At 37.8% G+C, this 25,024-nt stretch overlaps 1 protein-coding gene across 4 annotated transcripts in view; it reads left to right on the forward strand.

Moving 5' to 3' along the window:
* The window catches only part of TAOK3 (TAO kinase 3), a 174,771-nt gene that overhangs the window by 130,184 nt on the left and 19,563 nt on the right, over window positions 1–25,024 (forward strand). For all 4 annotated transcript variants that reach the window (XM_026514976.4, XM_057306029.1, XM_057306031.1 and 1 more), the window contains 4 exons: window positions 1,380–1,586; window positions 12,554–12,688; window positions 20,927–21,163; window positions 22,825–22,953. In XM_026514976.4, coding sequence (XP_026370761.1) covers window positions 1,380–1,586; window positions 12,554–12,688; window positions 20,927–21,163; window positions 22,825–22,953 — 708 coding nt within the window. The remainder of the gene's footprint in view (window positions 1–1,379; window positions 1,587–12,553; window positions 12,689–20,926; window positions 21,164–22,824; window positions 22,954–25,024) is intronic.

The raw sequence follows: 25,024 nt of genomic DNA on the forward strand, positions 1-25,024 counted from the left end.
CAGGAGTAGTTAGGATGAATAATAGATAACTGTGGGTTTGTAGAATAAATGGGAAGTGAGAAAGTAGAGACAGTGAAAGCTGGTTATTTTAAGATTCATTAATTTGGCTAAGAGGGAAAAGGGACAAAGGACAATATGGAGAGAGGTCCATAAGTATGGGGCAGGTCTCTTCATATTTATAGGCAGAATGGAGAAGCCAGGACGGAAGTATTGAAATTAGATGAGACAGATGTCATTAAAGAAGTAGGATCTCAGGAAGTACATGGGATAGGAGTAAGAGTATTAGAGCCTTGAATAACAGAAAGGATTCCTCTTCCTCTAAAACTAGATAAAAAAGAGGAAAGGAATGAACAATGAATTTTACTTTACCTTTTTATATAAAAGAAAAAATTATCAATAATTATAAAAATGAAATTCAGAAAACTGAATTGGACTATAAAATCTCTTGATTGCACATATACAAACAATCCCCTTTAATTGGGAAAATAAATCTGTTAAAAATATAACGTATTGTTTACCATTTTAAATTACCCAAATTACCTATGATTCCTTAGAGTGCCATGGCTAAGTAACAATTCATTAAAGTTATATACATACAGTATGGTTCTTTGAAAATAGGATTTTTTTTTGAACTAAGTTGCTTTAATTATATTATTTAATCTTGTATCAAAAGATATCCCACTGTGATGGGTAAATTACATATTCTGATTATTTTACCACTTCTCAAATAGTAGTGTTTGGACTAGCAGTGATGAATACCAGTATTATTTAACAGATATATTTAATAAGATTACAGAGGTAAGCATGATAGAATTGCTTGAGGGAGGCAGAATTTAATTACCTGTCCAGGACAGTAGAATTAATATCCCTGCTTAGACATGAAGTTACTTGATAATGATTTGCAAAGGAACATATTGCTTGTCAAATCTCTGAAAAACTCTTTTAACTCTATTTTAGTTTCAAACGACCGCTGCCCTATTTGTAAATATCCCAGAGGTTACCTGTTCAGTTGCCTACAATCTTTCTCTAGCACCTTGATGTTCCTGAAAGTGTCTTACAAACCTGGCCCGATTTCTGCTTACTGAATAGCAATACAGTAATATGATAGTTGCATTTGACAGGGGAAAACCCTGGGGTAGTAGCATTTGGAGCCTTATGACCCATGTCCAGAATGGCCCCTGAGGAAGGCAGAGAAGTGAATTTGAGATGTCTGAAAATGGTGGGGGAGTAGTAGAGTCACTACATAAAAAGTTTATCTTTGCAGATTTGGCAGAAAAGCAACTTGGCACTGCAGAATTGAGTGTGCTTAATAGCTCAGTCAATGGATTGGCACTTTATCTCCAGTCATCTTTTTTAACCCCCATGCCCCATTTTTATAGGACAGCGAACATGGAACCAGCCTGATCAGGGAAATGGACAGCCTGGGCAGCAACCATTCCATCCCAAGCATGTCTGTGAGCACAGGCAGCCAGAGCAGCAGTGTGAACAGCATGCAGGAGGTCATGGATGAGAACAGCTCTGAACCTATCATGATGCACGATGACGAAAGCACTGTAAATTCCAGTTCCTCTGTTGTGCCCAAGAAGGTAGGTTACATGGTACCCTTCGCAGCTCTAGGCTTTGTCAATGTAGTGAAGCCAGCTCAGGCCACTTGGCATCCAGACGTTTCAGTGGTACCTTTCTACAACTGCAATATGGGACTAAACCTAGCACTTGATAGTTCTCTTACAGTAAAAATAACAAAAGACTATGCAAAGCTATAGCTGGGCTGATTTCTTCATCTTCCTCTCCTGATGTTCTGATGTCTACCAACGTCAGTAAATAAAAATAAATAAATCTGTAAATCTCCAAGTCAAAGAAATTGATAAAATCCTCTCTAAACCAATAACTTTAATATTTTAATCTCAGCAGCTTCCTGAGTATAACCCGTTGGTTGTGTCCATTTAGAAGTATGCTCTCCGAAGTATGTGTCTTAATGTATATTCCCAAGATACCGTTTGTTTTAGAAACAGTTTCTACTCTTTTCCGTTGCTCTTAGATTTATTTCTAATTCTAAAACTAGCTCTGTCAGCTTAAATATTCTGACTTTGGAATGAATGATCCCGTTTTTTATTTTTACTTTGGTTTTCCAATTAAAGGTCCTCCTGGGGTGCCTGGGTGGCGCCGTCGGTTAAGAGTCCCACCTTGGTTTTGGCTCAGGTGGTGATCTCAGGGTTGTGGGATTGAGCCCTGCGTCCGGCTCTGTGCCCAGTGCAGAGTCTGCTTAAGACCCTCTCTCCCTCTCCTTCCCCCTGCCTCTCTCTGTCTCTCAAATAAATAAATCTTAAAAAAAAAAAAAATCCTCCTTTCCTACAGGCCTATCATGGTTCATAAGTTGAAGTACTTCATGAAAAAAAAAAAAGAAAAAAAAAGTCTTAAAGTCTCTTGCAGAGCATTTTCTGTAAGATGAGTATTAGACAGATTTACCAATAATTCTTTGGAAGAAGTCCCAAAAATGTTTTGAGTGACTTTAGGTAAGCAGTCCACAGTGTAGAATTACATGAAAGAATCTTTTTCTTTTTCCTTGTAAGGTATATATGTACTTATTTTAATAAATGCCAATGATTACGTTCTAATTTCAGTGATAGAGCATGTTTAAGAATTTTTTTCACTTAGACTTCAATTGGTGCATTTTCCTTGGGACAAAAAGGAAATTGAACAGGTAAGGATGAAGGGCAGAAGAAAATATATTGGTCCCTGGTCATAAGTAGTGGAGGGATGCGTATTTATTTTCTCAATGGATTAACTTATTCATTTATTCAACAAAAATTGGTGAGGACTTCTACTACATGCCAGGAACTATGGATACATAGGAAATAAAACACACATAGCGCTTTCATGAAACTTATTATCTGTGGGGGAGATTAGGAAAATAATTGTACAGTTAACTATATCATATGATTATGAAGCTTCTGCTCTGGGTAAAAGGAGGATTCAATCTGTCAGGAAGTAGTGGAAAGCCTACCCAGTGAAGTAACATTTAAGCTAAAACTTCAAAGATAAGTAGAAGTTAGCTAACCTGGGGTGAGAGATGGGGATGAGTCAGAAAACAAGCGCAAAGGCCCTGAGACAAAAAGAGCTTTGTATGTTCAAGGAAGAGGGGAAAGGTCAGAGAAGTTAGAGCTTGGTGAGCAGTGTGAAGAGTGAATGGAGTCTAGAGAGACAGCAAGGACCAAGTTATCAGAAAGCCGTGGAAGCATTTTGAGGAAAGGAGTTATATCACACAGATGCAGAAATCTGCAGAGTTCAGCGTTGGCAGCCAGCCTTCTTTAAACATGGGCAAGTGATCCTGTATTTGAAAGGTGGAGAAGAAGGTTTTGCTGGGCTCTCTTTTTGGAAGGAGCTATCATGAATGCTGACAAATCTGGCTCTTTCCTTCTGTTACCTCTGGAGCTCCATGGGTATAGCAATCAAAAGAAAAGGAATTCTACTGAGTCTTTTTACTCCAGGACCCTCAAATGAGAACAGAATTAGAAGAAAGATACTACTGGCACAGTCAACAAGAAGGAAAACCCTAGTCTTGAACTCACTGGAGATTTTAATTCTAATTTTGGTGTGTGATAGTACAGACCTGTCTTGTGATAATATAGGTTTTTCAGTACTTTTTTTTGCTCTCATGGTGTAATCACTTAAGAATAGATGTTAATTTATGGGGCACCTGGGTGAACAGTTGGTTAAGCAGCCGACTCTTGGTTTCAGCTCAGCTCATGATCTCAGGGTTGTGAGATCGAACCCCACATCAAACCCTGCATCAGCCTTCCCACTCAGCACTGAAGTTTCTCTCTCCCTCTGCCCCTCCGTACCCATGTTTTCTCTCTCTCTCTCTAAAATAAAATAAATCTTAAAAAAAAAGAATAGATATTAATTTATATTCTGAAATAGATGGTCATTGTATTTGATCCATACAAAATGTTTGTCAGGAAGAATTTAAGTTATATAATGTATTTCTGTTTTATTATGAAATAAATATATAGAGGAAATGTGATGAAAGAAAATTGAAAAACACTTGTGAATAAAACTGAATGAATTAACTGAACTGAAAATATAAGCAGGCTAACCAAAAGACAATATCAACAGAGTAAAAAAGGAACCCACAGAATGGGACAAAATATTTGCAGATCATATTTGGATATCTAATATTTGCATATCTAGTAAGGGATTGATATCCAGAATAGAGAGGGAGCTCCTAAAACTCAACAAGCAAAAAATGACCAACCCAAATCGAAAATGAGCAAAGGACTTGAATAGACATTTCTCCAAAGAAGATAAACAAATAACCAATAAGCACATGAAAAGATGCTCAATATCTTTACTCATTAAGGAAATGCAAATCAAAACTACAATAAGATACCACCTCATGCCCATTAGGATGGCTACTATCAAAAAAAAAAAAATGACAAGAGCTCGCAAGGATGTGGAAAAATTGGAACTCTTGTGCACTGTTGATAAGAACATAAAATGGTATAGCTGCTGTGGAAAACAATATGGTAGTTCCTCAAAAAATTAAAAATAGAATTACCACATGATCCCGCAATTCCACTTCTGGGTATATACCCCCCCAAAATTGAAAGTAGGGTCTCAAGAAAATATTTGTACGACCATGTTCATAACAGCATTATTTATAATAGCTAAAATTTGGAAGGAACCCAAATGTCCATTGATGGATGAATGGATAAGCAAAATATGGTATATACATACAGTGGAATATTATTCAGCCTTAAAAAGGAAAAGAAATTCTGACATATTCTACAACATGGGTGAATCATGAGGACATTATCCTGAATATGCCAGTAACAAAAAGACAAATACTGTATGATTCCACTTATATGAGGTATTTAGAGTAGCTAAAATCATAGGGACAGAAAGTAGCATGGTGGCTGCCAGAGGCTGGGGAGAGGGAAGAAGTGGAGAGTTGTTTAATGGGGACAAGTTTCAGTTTTACAAGATGAAAGAGTTATGGGGAATGGATGGGGGTGATGGTTGCACAACATTATAAGTCTATTTAATAGCCCTGAACTGTATACTTAAAAATAATTAAGATGGTTAATTTATATATATTTCACCACAATAAAAAAGGGGGAAAATATAAGCAGGCAGTAAAAGTAGAATATGTTATATGTGAAAACTAAATATGCTATCTCTTCATGAGACCCATTTAAATCCTATACCTGGGCTTATAAGTCTATCATTGTAAACACAACAGAAATACAAAAATTATTCAGAAATTTTATATTTGTTGGTATGCTTGATTTCCTAAAAGTTTTCCACTTGGGAACATAAATGAAATAGGATCTTAAGCCCTCGATAGAAAATTTTATGTAATGGATCATAGGAATGAGGAAACTAGTTTATAGTTCTTTCTGTCTGCCACTGTTAGTGTTATTTTACTTTAGACAAGTCACAAACCTCTCTGGGCCTCCATTTCTCCATCTGTAAAATTAGGAGTTCTGTATGGTTTCAGAGATCCCTTCCAGCTCTTAAATTCTGTATTTCTGGGGCGCCTGAGTGGCTCAGTTGGTTAAGCATCTGCCTTTGGCTCAGGTCATGATCCCAGCCGGGGTTCTGGGATCAAGCCCCGCATCCGGCTCCCTGCTCAGTGGGGAGTGTGTTCTCTCTCTCCCTCTATCCCTCCCCCTGCTGTGCTTTCTCTCTCTCTGAAGTAAATAAATAAAAAGTCTTTAAAAAAAAAATTCTGTATTTCTATTCCTGTAATCTTTAGAGAAGCAGATCTGTGATGTGACTTTCAAGCTGTTTTGTAGAGAGATGCCTCAGGAACGAGCCTCATCCATACCTCCCCCAGGACAGGGCCGGCTTTTCTCTCTTACATTATGTGTTTGGATTTCACTTAAAAAGGGGGATTTTTCTAAAAGCCACTGTTCTGATCAGTCCCTCCTTCTTCATGCAGATGGCATAGCAGTGACACTGTATTACATGTAGGTACAGGTAACATTTAGGTCACAAGTTGGACTCTCTGGGAAGCAGAGCCGAAACAGTTTCAAGCAACAATTTGTTTTTTAGGAGTTTCCTTTGGGATCAACACCTGTGGAAGAGAAAAGGAAGCAGCACTGGGCAGAGGGCAAAGCTGAAGTGCAGGACAGCTTCAGCCAACCCCTAGGGGAGTTGTGGGGCTAAAATGACCCTTCACAGTTGTCCAAACTGAGCCAGAACGGCTGGGCCTTGTTACTCTCACCCAGACCACTCATTGAATATGAGCAACCTGGGAAGGGTGTGAACTTGCTCAAGGCTGCTCTCTGCAGCCAAGGCCGCCTGTAAATGGATTGCCAGCCATCAAGTCTTTTCTTAGAGGTAGCTCTAGGTGGTGCATTTCTGAGTCTACATAATTTATAATTTGTGACCACAAAGATTATTTTTGAAAGAAAGCGGTCAATATTGTTTTATAAAACACTTACCCGTTTTGCATGGGTCTGTGACCAGATTCCTAGAAGGGCCTATATATCACCAAATTATATTACAACCAGTGTTCTACCCATTATCTCATTATCCTATTTTATTTTCTTTTTAATACTTGTCACCATTTAATATTATATATTAATTTGTTTATCTATTATTTCATTAGTAGAATGTAAATTTCATTAAAGAAAAGACTATGCCTGCCTTGTTCCACACTGTATCTTAACACCTAGAACAGTGCCTGGCGTAGCACAGGCATTCAGTAAATTACTATGGAATGAATGAATGAACGAACAAACAAAAAACACAAGGAATGAATTAATTGCCAGAGACTAAACATCATGCTATTTTGGTTCATTGAACATATGGATTAAAATGGTTAAATAATCTTAAGTATTGTCTTTATGGTTTGAAAAACTTAAATAGCATATCTCCAATAATTATACACCAGACAGTAAGAACATGCTTAATAAATACCAAATTATAAGAATAAGGTGAGGGATTTTTTTTGCCCCCCCCCATCTTGATTGTTACAATCAGGCAGACATTATCCTAAATTAGTCAAATCATAGATAGGACGCAGATCAAACCCCCAAAAATGTAAAGTGGGACACTGAAAATTTTCCTTTGGCATCAGAATTTCAGGTTACTTCTTTTTCCTCCAGTCCTCGCCTCTATTTTGGTCTTTCCCAGGCCTTGAAGGGACCCTAATCTGATCTCCCTTTTGAGTAAAAATGACTTGATAAGTCTAAAAGTATGTTCGGACAAAATACGCTTTAAGCACTTTTCCCCTTGCTAATGTTGCCACACTGCTTTTTCCAATAACAAGAATATCTAGAGAATATCTCTAGACTGTTAGCTCCTCAAGAACATCTCTTCTCCTACCACCCAGCATCGTGTCTGTCACATAGTAAGCACTCAATAAATGTTTTGTGAACTAAAATGAAGGTGAACTTATATAGGACACAACTCTACATACGCCTCAATTCTTGATTTTTCCCAAATGACTCCAGAGCAAACTCCTATTCCAGATTAGGTTTTTTGCTGTCACCAACCTCCTTCTGAGCCTCCGCCCTACTCCTCAAAATCATTGTGGATGTAGCAGCAGCAAACCGATTATAATAGCGTTCCAACCAACAAAGTCTGTTCTTTTAATTTGCCAGTGAAAAGGTATACTTTTATTTTGTTTAAGTCTAAAATCAGTTATCTTTGCCTTCTGCTGTCTTCTATTAATATATATCATAAGAATTTAATATATTAAAGTGTTCATTAATCAATTTGTTCTTTTAGGCATACCTAATGAACTCTAGTCATCATGGCCCCCTTTGAGAGATTATTTTTAAAAATCATTCTATCCTAACTCCTAAAGCTTTATTTGGCCTTTTTCCTGTTAGTCAGTGTTGTCTCCCCTCCCCCCCTTCTTTAAAAAAAGAACAGCTTTCACCATTTTTGTGGGAGAAAATAAAAAGAGATGTCCTTGAGGGGATAGGATGTTCTAGTTTAATTTTCACTTGCTTCGGTGCCCTTTCCTATTATTTTTGCTGAGGAGAGGGGCGGGTTCTTTGACTCTTCAACTCACATTTGGCAAAGTAAAAGTAAATTAACACTTATAAAGGTAATGTTTCTCGAACAGAGCAGTCCTACAACTACCTGTCTATGGTAGTGCCTTTACCCTCTGCATTCTAGTCATTTTTTTCTCCCTAGTAGCTCTCCTCCCCAGTAAAGATAGCCTTGTCCATCTTCTTCCCTTCCTCTAGCCCCAGATTTCGATAGCAACAACTGCTTATGCAATAATTTAATAATTTTGAAATAAGCAAAAACAAAAGAGAGATGGTGGGTTTGTTGATCCCTTCTCCACAGCATAAAAAGTGTGGGAGTCTATAAAAAGGCTTCTCATCATCCAAAAAAAGCCATTTTTAGATCCTCTTCCTGCCCCCAAGTAAAGGTGTGCTTGTGTGTCACGATTTTATGACTTTCTTAGAGTACAGAGTGGCAGGTTTTTATGAAATACAAATTTGAATTCTGTTAAATAATATAAGAGAAAACGTCATTTTCCCAGAATCTTCTCAGACCTATATTCTTGAACTTATTTATTCAGCAAACATTTACTGAATGCCTACTAAGTAGCAAGCACTAGGTGGATGCTAGGGAGACAGATTTTTCAAACCACGTTTACTGTTTTCAGAAAGCTCACAGTCTCATGCACAGACGCACAAGTAAGTACATGATAGTATGATAAAGATATACCCAAAGTATAACTGTCCAGACGAGTGGTTTGCAGGGTAATTTCAAGTTAATCTGGAAACTCGAAACAAGCCACTACACCATGAATCTTAATTTCAGAATCTAAATAAATAGATACTTAGAAAAAAAAACTTTAAATGAAAGTAAAGCCCCCTGTTCAGGGTATAACAGTTAAGTTTGTGCTTCTGGCTTCAGGTACTTCAGTATATTGTATAAAAAGTTCAATTTTTTTTGCTAAAGATTTGACCAAAATTACGACAGCTTCTTTTCTTTTTTAATCTGAGAAGTTTTATTATTTTTTTTTACAGTGAAAGAATATTATAAATTTACCTGGTTAACATAGATTTACTTAAAACTGGTCCTCAACCGTATTGATATTTAAAAGAGCTGTTTTGTTTATTCCCAGATGATAATGTTTTAAAGATAAATTATAAACAAGATGTGTATTTTGTCTTGGTTAACTAGAACATGATATTTGTTCTTTTAAAAAAAAACCGAACAGATTTTAAGAAATCTCTACCCCCAATGTGGGGCTCAAACTTACAACCCCAAGATCAAGAATCATATGCTCTGCCAACTGAGTCAGCCAGGCGCCCCAATACTTGTTCTTAATCTTCTAATATCATTCTTCAACATCAAAGATGTTGGCCCTCACATTATTTGTAAGTAATTTGCATCAGTGCCTAACTGCCATTATAGTCTTAAAATGAGTTCAGTTCAGAAAGTCTGGGAGCCAAGTATGGTGCTCATTTTCAAAGGGACTGCTATTTGAAGGGGCAGTGTAACCAACAGACAATATACCCAGTAATGTTGATAGTTTAATTTGTTTGTACTTCTCATGTCACATTTCCCTCATTTTAAAATTGCTTCATTGTTTAAGTTGTCTTCAGAATTTTAAACTTGTTTTCTGCATTGGAATTGAATATTTTAAAATTCATTTTCCTGTGCATTTAAAATGGATATCTACTGTTAGCCGAAAATTTTACCTCATTTTTTGGGCTCTCGCATAATATTTGAAGACTTTTAGTGTGGGGATAGGTTACGAAGTTGCTGTGGAAAACTCCTTTTATAAAATGAAAAATTTTTAAGCTGGAATAAAGAATTATACTGTTAACATTATTTACTATATTTGAAGTAGATTAAAGTTTTGGACCTATTCTTCAGATTAGCTTTTAAAGTAGTAGTATTTTTGTCTGAGGGGATGGGGAAAAATAATAAAATAGCATTATTTTTAAAATAAACCTTACTGGGTTATTGAATTAGCTGTGTGTTAACCAAAATCACTGATTTCGAATTTTAACTTTTCCAGTGTATTCCAATATTCTTGATTTAAAAATTTAACAAATATAATGTGACTTTTAATTTGCTAAGCAAGATCCTAGCCCACAAGTGTTAATTTTTATCTGAGAGAAGACACACTAATAATATTAAAATTATATTTGTACATGAATATGTTTCACTTTATTCTGTTAAGTGAACAGTGTAGATTCTAGTGCCGCTGGTTATCTTTGTAAATCAAGTTATTATTACAGTTTGAAACTGAGCTGTTACCTCTCAATGTACTTAATGTTAGCTCATTAATAATCACCAAACTTTGACTTCTCAAGGCCTCCTATAAAACCACAGGACCCTACCAGTCTGTCTCATCTGATTGCTGTCATTTAGAAGCTTCTTGTTTTTCTGGGACTGTAACGTTAGGTAAGATCAGTTTCGGAGAGGGGCGCCTGGTGGCTCAGTCAGTTAAGTGTCTTCCTTCCGCTCAAGTCATGATCTCAGGGTCCTGGGATTGAGCCCAGCATCAGGCTCCCTGCTCAGCAGGGAGTCAGCTTCTCCCTCTCCCTCTACCCCCCCACTTGTGTTTTCGCTCACTCTGCTCTCTCTCTCAAATAAATAAATAAAAATAAAAAATCTTTTTAAAAAGATCAATTTCAGAGATAAGTGTAACTTATTAATAAATATTCAGCGATGTGAATGGCAGTAGATCCCAGTGCCTTCCTCTCTAGAACCTTAAACCTAGTGCATAAATCCTAGTCCCATACCTGACCTCTCTTTGCCCTATAAAATAAGAGGTTAGATTTCCTGGGAAATAATATAGAAGTTTTAAATGGCCTATCAAAGTTGTTGTTTTTTTTTAATCTCAAAAATATGGATTAAGGTACATTTTTAACCTATAGTACTATCTAGTAGAACTGCTTGCAGTGATGGAAAGGATCTATATCTGTACTGTTCGGTATGGTAGCCATAGTTAGTGGCTACCTTAAAACATAGCTGGTGTGACTTGGAAACTGAATTTTACATTTTGTTTAAATATCCATGTGGCTACTGGCTATCATATAAGACAGCACAGCAATAAAATATCCTTGCATTTGGCATATATGTCCTCAATGGCGTTAAAGGTCCCTTCATTATTTAAAAACAAAGTAGACCTCAATTACTCAATACAGTAAATTGAAAAAAATCTCTAAATATGGATAGAATGATAGATATCTTCCTACCATTCTGGAGCATTCTAAATTTATAAATGGAAAAAGAAAATCCGCCCAATGGTAAATTTAATCTTGACTCTTGACTTTTACCTAAAAACCTGGATATAAAATTTAATTTCCCTCAAGAATATATGTGTCTTGACTTTTAAAAATTTTAGATGATATAATAAAATTTTGTGTTTCTAAACCTCTTCAATTTTTGTTTTCTGTTGAAAGAGCAAGCAATTATTTAAAAAAAATTTTTTTCAGATAGTCATGGACAAAATGCAAAACTGACTTCTCACAAATGGTTTGTCCTAAAACCCTAGGGCTATAAGGGAATTAATTTCTCCTTCCCCATCCTGAACATATACCATTTAAAAATCCCCCATGGTTGTACATGTTTTTGAGCTATTATTATAGTATCTTTTTCCTGAAGGGTTAAGAGCTACTTAACTGACTGACCACTCCATCTTTTATAGAGAGAAGCATCACCCTTTGAAAGCATTTTCCCCTTTAAAACTCGTTTAAATTGCATTTAAGAAACATCCATTATTACCCTTCCAGGGAATGTTATTTTTCACTGGGCGTTACAACAAGATTAATCATCTCTGCCTATCAAGAAGCACAGATTTGATTAAGTCAGCCAAGGACATTAAATCCCAGCCTTACTCACTCTAGTGACCATATCGAGACTGAGTTGAGGAAGAATTTGTGAAAGTATCATTTGGTTAAAATTGCATGCCTGTCTCTTTAAATCTAAAAAAAAATCCTTTCAGAAGCTGTAGAGAGAAGGTGCTAGAACTGTGTACGATCATGACTGGAAAGCAGGATCCCTCAGTGACTGCCGAAGCTTCCCAGCACAAGATAGAGAGGCAGTTCAGCACAAGCCTACACTGGTTCTAGGCAGAACGATGATCCTACCGAACAGATCTCAAATAAAATTAAATTGAGAAAGCAGATCTTTCAAGGGAATGAGGCGGAGGCTCGCTTTTATGTTAAAAGCAACCAGCATCCTCCTTGCTAGACATGGACATGACATTTTTAAAGGAATTATTTGGTTACAGCGTTTTAAGCAAACTGTTCTAAGGAGTCTGTACATTGCATTGTTTTTTCTATTCTTTTTTTCTTTTGCATATATGTAATTCTGGAGGTAAAGAAAAAGCCTGCCAGGGATTCAGAAGGCATCCCACTAGCGATCAGCTGACATTCCTAACTGAAGGCTGCAATGTGTTGCTTATTCATTTTGTACCGTGGGAGCTGCGGGGACTAGCAGAGAGCTAAACTATGCATTTCAAACAGCAGTGCTTGTGCAGAAAGAGGGGTGAGAGAGAGGCAGCCGGCGAGGAAAGAGCACAGCTGGACTTTCTCCTTGTTTTTATCCATTTCTGCAGGATCATGTATTCATAAGGGATGAGGCGGGCCACGGCGATCCCAGGCCTGAGCCGCGGCCTACCCAGTCAGTTCAGAGCCAGGCCCTCCACTACCGGAACAGAGAGCGCTTTGCCACGATCAAATCAGCATCTTTGGTAAGCAAACACCCCTCTACCCACCTTCCCTTCCTTCCCCTCCTCCCCATCTGGCAGCCTCTCGCCCTCCCTGAGCCTCTCTCGGCTTCATGGATGGGAGGAAAGGAGTCAAGAATGTTTTCTCCCTCCTAATAATTTTATTCATTTTAGAAAAAATCTGTTGGCATGGCAACCTGATCTCAGATATTTTAGCATTGTCTATAGCATGGAAAAAAAAAACCTTTGTGTGTGTGTGTGTGTGTGTATTTATATATGCTATATGTGCAAAATAAAAAGGCCTTTAAGATGAAGTTGCTAACCTATCCAATTTTTTTAAAGCTATTTGTCTTTTCATTGAAATAATAATGCTAAAAAAAATTTTAAAGGTATTTGATGTATGTGTATGCAGGGCACTGTGCTTCTTTTTGTATAAATGCATGTGTGTTTGTAATGTATACACACATATCAAAAGATAAAACATAATTTTTAAAAATATATCACTGCTAGCTAATGTATGTAATTGTAGAAAATAAGATACTAGCTTCCTAGGGATGAATTGCTGGTTCGTTCTGGTTCATTCATTTATTTATTGCAACAATGGTAGTGGCTGCACTTCCCCATTTAACCCCTGAAGAATTTCCTGGCACCAATAAAAGCAAGAAGGGCTTTGTAGGAAAGGATATGGATGGTTGTGGAAGAAAAGATACTGTAGGATCCTTCAGCATTTTTACTATTGCAAATGTGATTGCTGGATGCCCTTGTAGTAGCAAAAGGGGTGTGTGCTGCAAGAGTTAGTTTTCATGCCTCCTCCCCTTGGCCCCCCACGCGTGCGCGTGCGCGCTCCCATACTCACACACACACACACACACACACACTCACATCGTTTCATCCTTGGCACTCTAAACTCTCTTTAATCTTTTGCTTCTGAATCTCACTTCTCAGCCAAAAAATTATTGAAATATTCGTTGTTTTGCCCAGATTGATGTTAGAGGTCACATGGGCAGGAAGAGTTAGCGTACACTGCCTGGCTATTACATTTAGAACCTATGATGACATCATCCGAGGCCGACCCAGAAATTATTTTTCTTGTCCTATTTTTTAAACCTGATTTCCACTTTTATCTCTCAAGTCTTTCAAAGGCTTCAATTATCTTTGGAATCAATAATGGATTATAATCTTTAAAAATACAAATATGGGGAAAATGGAAGTTACAGCACCTACATATTGCTATGCCTGCTGCTATCTAAAAGCAAGCAATTTAATTGAGACTGCTTATAAAGCCTACCTTTAAGTTCCTTTGTATAGAAGTTTCTTGTCATCTCTTAATGGGCAATTTTTCATTTTAAAAGAATGCTATACTGTGTAATGGAGATCTAAAAATGTCCACTATGTATTTGCTAATGATTGCTAAGCACCTTTAAAAAACATGCCTTTGAGTCTCAATAAAGCACCATGAAATTATTAATAAATATCTTCACATCATGATACCTGACCAAAAAAAATATGGTATTTATGTAATATTCTTACTTACCACCGACTCTTGTGAGACTTGTACCTTTATCCAGACATGTTCATGTTGAAATGAGAGGAGAAATGGTGAGCAGCCACTGAGACTCAGAGCACCAGAAGCAGGTTTTGAATGTGAAACAAACATTATACCAAATGGATATTCCCCCTCTGGGACAGGTTCTCTTCTTTTGTCACTTGCCACACCCTCATTCCCACATCATATATTCATGACCTCTCCTACCTCCTAGTAAGATGTTACTACTCCATCTCACAATGATCTCATGCTTGCATTTGTACACTCACCCAGGGCTACTCCGTGTGCCTGTCAGCCATCCCAGTCTTCTCTGTGGTTGATGAAAGCTGCTTTCCTACTAGGCCACCTCAGGACTGTGGGCAAAGTCCTTAGGAGCCCCTCTGAATCCTACAGGCTTCCTGGTGCCCAGCCAGAGAATATCTGAGATCAGTCTCTCATGGACTTTGAATTAGCTAAAAAGCTCCCCGTCCCTGTATCAAGTTAAAAACTCAGTAGCTAATAGGCTGTTGCAGTAGCCAGTATAAAATAAGCTGTCTTATGTGGAAAATCTTCTCCAGATGTAATGCTTTGGGGGTCATATTGGTATTGATGGAAGTTTATCAGAGGTCAGTGGTTTTTGCATCTAGGGGTTGTTAAGAAAAAAGAATTAATAAAAGGGAGAAGTGGTATGTTGTTATATGGTTCCATGTCTCACTTTGGACAATCTAATTATTGGTGTGAATATTTTAACGTATCTTATCAAGTATTACAGTTCTACTACCTATGCTGTGTGAGGGGCTAATTCCAGTAGTCCAATAGGAATATATCAATCAGAACACTGGAATATCAAAAAGAAGCATCTAAATTTTAAAAGTATATCATGAATCTTATTGCTTTTCATGGATCTCAGCTCAAAGAAAAAGGACTAAAGTTCTTAAATGACATAAAAGTAGGAGCAAGATCATGGGAAAATGAAAGTCCAGTATAATGAATAATCAAGTCATTGCTGAAACCTCTTTTCACTTCCCATAGTTGGTAGCAATACTATATTGATTTATTTATTTTGGTTTTACTCTTTACAGTCTTCTAAATAGAAGGGCTAACAAGCCACAGAGTGATTCAAAAGTGAACCCCCAAAAGAAAAAAGAATTTAGAAATTTTTTCCAATTATTAGATAAATAAGTATTGAGTATGTATTTTTTAAATGAGCATATTATATTTTAGACTTGCGAACTGACAAAAAAATTTTGTAATTCCTTAAATTTGTTTTATCAGCCTACCTCTTATACATAAACCTAAAAGAGACCTGAATCTGTGGGGTTTGCCCTTGATGTTTTTTCTACATTGTGCTTTCTAATGGGATAATTGACAAGTGTATGCAGCCCATGGGCTACAGGCTTTTACTGCTTGATGTTTTTACCATTTTGGCACCTTAAAACAGATTTTTATGTTAATATGCCTGCTTCTCAATTACATTTGTAACAAACAAAAGCAAGGATTGTGAACCTTGATATCAGAGGTAACTGAGGAAACTTTTGAATTATGTAGAATTATGTATTTTTTTATTACAGTCATAGAAGGGCAGCGATTTTTTACCTTATTTTGAAAAACTAGGAAAATGGCATTTCATGGAACCTTTTTTATTTTATCCTTTCTTTTTCTTCTTCTATAAGAAAGTTCATATTGGACTGATTCATGATCTGGAGAAAGGAGTTGTTTATATAGTTCTTCAGAATTATTTATCTGCCTTATTGGGCCTTTGAGATGTGGCTCCCTTAAGTTTTTATTGTTGGTAGATGGAGGTCATAATATTTTAATTGGATTAGTAACCCATGAGAGTGTTTTCAGCTGTTGTAATATCTGACATTATTTCTTAAAATTTCATAATGTCCTGGATCCTATGGTAGTTCTCATGGTAGATGTTAATATAAAAAGCACAAACCCTTATCTGTCATATCTGACAATTCAGCTTTTGGCCTTATGAAGGAATTCTCACTGGAATGAGTGGTTTTACTACTCAGGTGAATTTATGTTAGAGTACATATTGGCCTGGGGAGGGTGTGGGGGGGTACCTGGATGGTTCATTCAGTACAGCATATGACTCTTGATCTTGGGATTGTGAGTTCAAGCCCCATGTTAGGTGTAGAGCCTACTTTAAAAAAATACACATTAGGGACAGGGGCATAAAACTCCTAGTTTCTAATCTCTAGGAAAGCATGTAGACAAAAATGATTATTGTTCTATCCATGCAAATGTGGATTTTTTTTTTATTTTGCTTTTACCAGATTCAGTAGGAAAGCTAATATAAAAATGGAGTCTTCATGTCGATTTTAAAAATGCAACCTAATTTTCGGCTAATTGTGAAGTTGGATACCTGAATGAGTTTGATAGACAAGCATAAAAATATTAGAGCCTCTGCTGTAAATGCTGTTTCACCCCTCATGAGCCCCGCTATTCTCTTTCTAAGGGCTTGAAGATGTGTTCTCTTCCTGGATAGTGTACCAGAGGATGCCTGTCAGAATATTTTGTAGCTCCTTTTTCCTTTTTCTTAGCTTCTTAATCTCACTAGGATCATTACTGAGACCATTTTTCACTTATGCTGCTCAGTCTATGCCCAACCCACATGACCAAACTCTCTCAATAAACATGTTGAATTAATGAATGAACAAATGAATGAACGAAGTCTCTTCCAGTCCTGCTATCACGTGAGAATTTGGATTTGCAAGTGTACATTTCTAAGTGCTTCCTGTCAGTTTTTCTGTATAAGGCAGAATTGCCTGTTATCCATCATTACTTTTGGTGTGAACTTAAAACATTGTTCCCTACGTGTTCTAAAGAATAGAATGTGAAATTTCTAATGTCAAAACGTGACCCATTGTATGCTTCCTAAGAACTTACTATAAATTTCATTTATTCTAAGAGTTAAGGTGGCCAGTTTTATCATACACATTATTTTGATTCTTACACATAATTAATCTTATAAGTTAGCTTTGATCTCTTAAGAGGGTAACATTATCAGCCACTGTGCTCCTCTTTTATGTTCAGTAAGTTGCTTGTTAGCCCTCTAGTGCAGTGTTCTGCACTTGGTAGACAGATAGTACACTTTGGTTGTAGTCATGTGTTATAGGTGCAGATTTTTGCCAGAATTAAATAAGGTAGAATGGAATGGCTGTAGAAGCATTCTGGGAGAAGTTCAGTCATCCTTTATGGCTCTTAACTTTTATATATTACTCCAGGTATGTGAAATGGTTAATAGTTCAGATTCAGAAATTATACATACTTACTTTATAAGCCACAACCTGGATACAAGTACAGTTTTATTGTTAAACTTGCCCTTTCTCTTGGATCCACTCCTTCTGATCTATGTCCATATCACTAGAAATGCTTGGTGGAGGGAGAGACATACTGCTCAGATGCTGGCAGGATAAGGAAGGAAATCAACATATATTGAACATCTCCTGTGTGTCAGACACCTTGCTGGGCACAAGAGTTATACCATCAGTGATCTCACCGTAGCAGTGGCTCCTCTTGAGAGCCTTCAGGAGGTTAAATAATTTGCCGAAGGTCAGTAATACAGTAAGGGACAAAATGGGACTTGTGTCCAAGCAACCTTCTGGTGTGGCAAGATGCTACTGCCCACTTCCAGCTGATCACATTGTTGAGACTACCACTGTGAAAACTACAGTCACTACATTTCTATAATTTTCTTTCATTTTTAGACTTATTCAGTTTGTAGCTTAGACTCACCACTCTCTCCAACTTTGATTTTTTGGGGGGCATTAATTCCCTCCATTACTTAATAATAGAAAGTTTCATTCTTTTTTTTTATAATAATTTTTTATTATGTTAGTCACCATACAGAAAGTTTCATTCTGCCTTAGTGGAGTGAATTTCCTCAGCCAATTCAGGAACCATAGGACTTCAATTCAAATCCCAGGGTTTATAAAAATTAAAGAGGTAAATTGCATGTGAAAATACATCGTAAATCATAAAGCATAATAAAATTTAAAATTATGAGCTATTTTTTTATTCTCTTGACCAAATACTGTATTTATAAGACACACAGTATAAACTTAAAACATGCAGGTGTACATAACTGTAGATAATATTTTTATGTCTTTCTGGTTAGACTTCATACATGAGTCATCTGGCCAGACTTTTATTTAAATTTGTTTACTTTGCTTGAGTATGGAATTCTACAACGCCGTATCTCTATCTGTGCCTAAGAAGGCAATTAACACTGAAACAGAAAGTTTCATTGCAACAAATTGAAGGTGATATTAGGAGTTTACAAAGGTGATTATCCAAATTATGGGAAGCATTAGAAGCAAAGTGTTTCTCCTGGAATTCAGTGATATACAATGATAGCATGTTGAGTTTTGTAATTTGTCTTTGCCACATGCTTGTGTGCTCTGGTATGCAGTAGGACCAGCCTTTTCACAGAGACTCACCCACCAGTTAGGAGAGAAATGTTCTTGACACAACTCATTTCCGCTTTACATTTAGGTGCCTGGTTTAGGGAAATGGCCATCCTGAGAATATTTGACCACAAGCTAGTCAGACCTTCTGCTGGCAAGCTTTAAATGTGTTGTGATAGCTTTAGAGTGTGCCATGTCTCAGCTTTGGAAATCTGATTACAGAAGGAATACTAACGTAAGAAAAAATAAGTTCAGGGGTAAAACGTATCTCAAATGCATTACCCTACAATGGACACTTTCTTGCCATATTTGTGTGAAAAACAAGTGAATTCAGAAAAGGCTAAATGGTATCCTTTCTGTTGATTGGAACTGTTTTCCCCTATAGTTGAACTTCAGAAAGGCACAAGCATGATGAGGTGAAATATACACACGTATTTCAAATGACTTCTTTCTTTGCTCTTATCATGAAATAAGTCCATTAAAAAGAAATACGATATTGTGATGACAAAATAGATTTCCTTTAGAGTGTTAGGTGCCCCTTTGGTGATACTGTCCTTTTTTTGGTCTTGAAATATCTTCTGCTCTTATTCTTCATACTTTAAAGAGGATTGTCCTTTAGAAAAGAGAAATGAATATGAAACCTAGTGTTAGTTTCAGCTGGAAAGGTTTCAAAGTTCGGCTAATGTTTAATGGTGTACTTTGATAATACTATCCAGTTACAGAATAGCACTCTCTTGATAGTAAGGACTCGGTCTGGTATGCAGGGACACCTTCTAAAAGGAGCAAAGAAACAAACTGTTCTTTGTACAAAATGCACTTTGACCCATAAACTGAAAATAGTAAAGAGAATTTATAGCAACATGAAAATTTCTAGTAAAACTTGTTTGAGGGTGAGTTTGGGGAGAATTGGCTTATAGTAGATAGGAGTGACTAAATTACTTAGTGAAAAAAAGCTAAAGTTATAATTTTGTTACTCAATTTTTTTTCTAAAATAGGAAAGATGAGAATGAAGTGAACAGAGAATCTAACAGGAAAATAAAGAGGGGTGAAAAACTGAAAGGAGTGGAAAATCGGAAAAGGTTTAATAGAAAAAAGAGATGCCAAAATTTATATTTATAATCTTGAGTTTGTTGGATATTTACCTGAGAATGGGTTAAAGAAAAATTACTAAGAGAAGTAGCCATCTAAAAATGCTTTCTCTTCTTGAGGAGAGCAAGTAAATGTATTATAGTTTGTTAACATCTCTTCTGTGAGGAGAGGGAGGTGGGAGACAGAGGAGTTAAAAGAAGAGAGTGCTCTATCTGTCTATCACTCTCTCTCTCTCTCACTCCCTCCTATCACCCCCCACTGCCCCCCTTCATATTAAGAATCAGAAATAAATCTTGTTCAAACAACTTTAGGAAGATACTCAAAATTCCCATGACTGCTAGAGACATGATCTTTATTATTATTTTTAAAGATTTTATTTATTTATTTGACAGAGAGAGACAGCCAGCAAGAGAGGGAACACAAGCAGGGGGAGTGGGAGAGGAAGAAGCAGGCTCCCAGTGGAGGAGCCTGATGTGGGGCTCGATCCCAGAATGCCGGGATCATGCCCTGAGCCGAAGGCAGATGCCTAACGACTGCGCCACCCAGGCGCCCCTAGAGACATGATCTTTAAAAACAGACAAGCAGTATGATATAATGCAGTGGTTCTCAACCAGAGGGATTTTGCCCCCTAAGGGACATTTGCCAATGTCTACAGACATTTCTGATTGTCTTGACTTGGGAGGTGTACTGGCATCTAGTGGGTAGGCCAGCGATGCTGCTAAATACCCTGCAATGCAAGGACAGCCCTTCAAAACAAAAGAATTTTCTGGCTCATTGTCAACAGTGTTGACGTTGAGAAATCCTGGGGTAGTGGAGATAGCATGGCTCTGGAACTAGAAATGGGTCTGAATCCCAGCTCTACCCCTTATTAGTTATGTGACCTAGAAAATAGATATAATGATATGTCAAAAATAAGTAAATATATATAGTTTGGCTGAATGAGTAAATTAATTCCCTCAAGTCTCAATTTCTTCATCTATAAAATGGGGGTGGTAACACCTACCTCAATAATGAATAAAATGAGTGAATGAGATGGTCTTTAGGACTAGAGCTAAAGAATATAAAGAGCACCCAGCACAGTGCCTGGTACAGGTGAGCATTCAGCAAATTGTAGGTAAATTGATGGTGGCAGTGATAGATAGACTTATGCCAGAGGGCTCCTCTACTTTCCCTGAAAGTTTGTCTTCCATGAATCTGGTTACCTGAGTTCTGTTCCCCAACCCCAATCAGGTTACACGACAGATCCATGAGCATGAGCAGGAGAACGAGTTGCGGGAACAGATGTCAGGTTATAAGCGGATGCGGCGCCAGCACCAGAAGCAGCTGATCGCCCTGGAGAACAAGCTGAAGGCTGAGATGGACGAGCACCGCCTCAAGCTACAGAAGGAGGTGGAGACGCATGCCAACAACTCGTCCATCGAGCTGGAGAAGCTGGCCAAGAAGCAAGTGGCTATCATAGAGAAGGAGGTCAGTGTGCACACACATGCCTTTGTGCTGTACCCAAGCCAGGCCTGTTTCAGTCAGTGGCATCACGTGAGCAAAAGGCAGGAGTGTTGTGCTTTTTGGTGACAGAGGAATAATGTTGCTTTGGTGGCAGTAGTTGAGAGGGGTTAGGTCTTATGGAGCTACTTAAAATCGCCATTAAAAGTTAAAATAGTTACTGCAGGTGTATATTACATTCTTGTCTATTCAAATATATTCTGAGAGCCAGTCCCTTGAGGGGGTCTGGGTGCAAATAAAAAGAAACAAGATGCTTCTATCCTGTGGAAACTTGCACAGTTCAAACCTTTTACCGTGCCTGCCACACCCACAGTCCTCTTCAAAAGAAAACTGCTCTACAAATAGTCCTTTTCAGTTGTCATAGTCCCTTCCTATACTAACTGGACTGGGAATGGGCACCTGACCCATGGCAGTGAGTAATTAATCTGGCTGTTGCTTGTGTCTTCTAGGAGACATCTCTCTTCCCCATCTAGGTTCTAAAACAGAGGAGAGGCTAAGGCAGACAGTGGGTTAAAATATTACCTTTATTACTGGTAAGGTTAGATGGGAGAAGTAATTCATGTCTGAAGGGAAACACGCTAATAATACCGTACAAAACTGAACAGACTTGCCTATCTAGGCTCTGGCAGTGCTAAACCAGTTGCCTTCCCTGCCACCCCCCGTAAGACTTACATAGTGTGGGAAAGCAGGGGTGAACATGTGCTCCCTGGGGATGGAGTGACTGGGGACAGAGTGCCAGGGGTGTTTCGGTAATTAAGCTCTCTCACCACGTGGAAGGGAACATCAGAACTGCAGATGAAGCATTCCCCCAACAGCCATCAAGCTGTGAGGCAGCCGGGCATGAAAACCTCTGCCCAAACAGGGATGATATTGATTAAATAAACCAGTCAGATTCTTTCTTGGGGATTTGATTTGGTAAATATGTAGAGAGAATTTTTCCTAATGGAAAAAGTATTGATAATGGAAGCTAAAGGTGAAAAGATACATAAAGAGAACCATGAAACATAATTCCCTCCCTGTCTCTGAAGCACTTCATCTTACATATGTGCTGCATCTAATGGTCCCAAGAAACTTAGATTTGGTCACTTTCAGGAGCCAGTGTTTATTGGGTTATCTTTTATTTCGTCTGTGTTCTATCCATTTGGAAGCCTCCAAAATGTCCCAGTGTCTGACTGTTGGGGATTGTAGCAGGTGCCTAAGAAAACAAAATGTTATTAATCAATTAGAGTGAGGTTCTGGGACTAAAACTGGCCAGTCATGGTTATTTTTCCATTTTTATAATTTTATCCATTTTATAATTTAATCAATATGAAAAAAATCTTTTATTATAATCCTTAGTTCACTTTTCATCCCATGTTTTTTTTGTGTGTTCAATAAAACACATTATGGCTTGCCTTGATATTTTTCCCATAATTTGGAAAGTACTTTTCAATGGTAAAAATTTCAAATTTTTTTAAGATACAAGAGAAGCAGAGCAGGTATTTGCTTATTTTGTTTTTTATTAATTATTTGTTCAAAACACACTACATTATTCAACACTTATGGACTCTTTTCATGCATTGGAGGATATAGACAGCAGAATTCTGTGTGAAAAACAATTTATCCTAGATTGTATGTCATTTTATCAGGCAAAGGTAGCTGCAGCAGATGAGAAGAAGTTCCAGCAACAGATCTTGGCCCAGCAGAAGAAAGATTTGACAACTTTCTTAGAAAGTCAGAAGAAGCAGTATAAGATTTGTAAGGAAAAAATAAAAGAGGTAAGAGTACCAATATTTGTCATCACTAAGTTGCCTTTCGAATGGTTAGAATTTATGGGGTGCCTGGCTGGCTCAGTCGGTGGAGCATGCAATTTTTGATCTTGGGTTATAAGTTCAAGCCCCATGTTGGGCATAGGCATTACTTAAAAATAAAATCCCTTTAAAAAAAAAAAAAGGTTGGAACTTAAAATTAATTAATCTTACATTGTAATCAATAGTCTAAACCATTGATTCTCAAATTTTGTATCACCTGAAGTGCTTATTAAAATAGATTGCTAACTCACTAGAGTTAGATTTTCTGATTTTCTGTTTCGGTGGGTCTGGGTGGAATTTGAAATGTGCATTTCTAACGAGTTCCCAAGTGATGCCGATACTGCTGATTCAGGCATCAGATTTTAAGAACCATTGATTTAACTCTAAACCATTCTTGCCTACTTCCAGTTTGTTCTTCAGCAACTTCAGCCAGAGTGATCTTTTCAAACCATAAGTCTCAGGGCATCTGGGTGGCTCAGTCAGTTGGGCATCCAGCTCTTGGTTTCAGCTTGGGTCATGATCTCAGGGTCCTGGGATTGAGCCCTGCATCAGGCTCTGTGCTCAGCGGAGAGTCTGCTTAAGGATTCTGTCAGTCTTCCTCTGCCTCTCTCCCTGAGCTTGCTCTCTCTCTCAAAAATAAATAAATCTTAAAAAAAAAAAAAACCCACAAAAGTCTCATCATATCACCTCATGATTTTAACATTTGTTGGCTTCCCATTGCTCTTAGGAGAGATCAAAATACTAGAAGTCTCTAAGTGACCTACTATCAGCCTTGACTTCAGTCTCACCTCACACCACTGTTCCCCCACCTGCTTACCCCACCCCTGACTCTTTGCTGCTCCTGCCGCAATGGTCAGCTTTTGGTTCTTTAAATGTATTGAATTTCACTTTTCTCTAACGCCTTTGAAGACTGTTTCTTCATACTGTTTTTTCCACCAGGATGCTCTCACCAGCCCCACCCCCGACCCCCAAGGTCTCCCTCTGCTATTAATTGTTACTCCCCCTCCTTGTAAGACTTAGGATTGTTTATTAATACCTTGACTTGGGCCGCCTGGCTGGCTCAATTGGTAGAGCATGTGACTCTTGATCTCAGGGTCATGAGTTCAAGCCATACATTGGGCATGGAGCCTACTTAAAAAAAAAAAACAACAACACACACACACACACACAAAACACCTTAATTTAAACATCATTTCCCAAGGGAAGCCTTTACTGACTTCCTTAACCAAGACAGGTGCCTCTGGTTTCATAACACTAGTTTTCAATTATCTCTTTTTTTTTAAGTGATTTTGAGTTACTTACCCTACTAGCCAGTAAGTGATACGAACAGAGACCATGTCTTTTTTTTTTTTTCTGCCCATGACTGTATCCCTGTGCCTGGTACATGTGACTCTCTGATGAATGAATGATCGATTCTTAAAAGTTTGGTTGAAGGCTTCCAGTAGACATGGAGAGCCCTCCTAATGAACTGCAATTTGATCTGAAAGCTCAGATTTCTTCACTTCTCCCACCAGTGCTTATAGGTGAACTACCTGCAGTTCCCTAGACTTCCCTCCTCATAAGACTTAGGATTTCTTCTTCTTTATTTTTATTTTTTTAAGATTCTATTTATTTATTGGACAGAGTTAGAGACAGCCAGCGAGAGAGGGAACACAAGCAGGGGGAGTGGGAGAGGAAGAAGCAGGCTCATAGCGGAGGAGCCTGATGTGGGGCTCAATCCCATAACGGCGGAATCACGCCCTGAGCCGAAGGCAGACGCTTAACCACTGTGCCACCCAGGCGCCCCAGGATTTCTTATTTCTAGACTACTGGTGTATTAAGGTTTAATAAAATTCAATATGGGGCATGGTTTCAGTATGTAAAATCATTTATTTGAGCTCATGTTCTAAGTTAATAATATGGAACTTATCTAGGTTCCTCTCCAACTCTTTTTTAATTAGGAAGTGAAAACAAGTGGGTTGGGGTGAGCCTCAGAATTTTTAGTCCTGCCCAGAGGAGCCACTGGTGATTGTTGGGACTGACAGAAATTTGTATTTAA

This window comes from Ursus arctos, unplaced genomic scaffold (assembly GCF_023065955.2).
Source record: "Ursus arctos isolate Adak ecotype North America unplaced genomic scaffold, UrsArc2.0 scaffold_34, whole genome shotgun sequence".
Lineage (NCBI taxonomy): Eukaryota > Metazoa > Chordata > Mammalia > Carnivora > Ursidae > Ursus > Ursus arctos.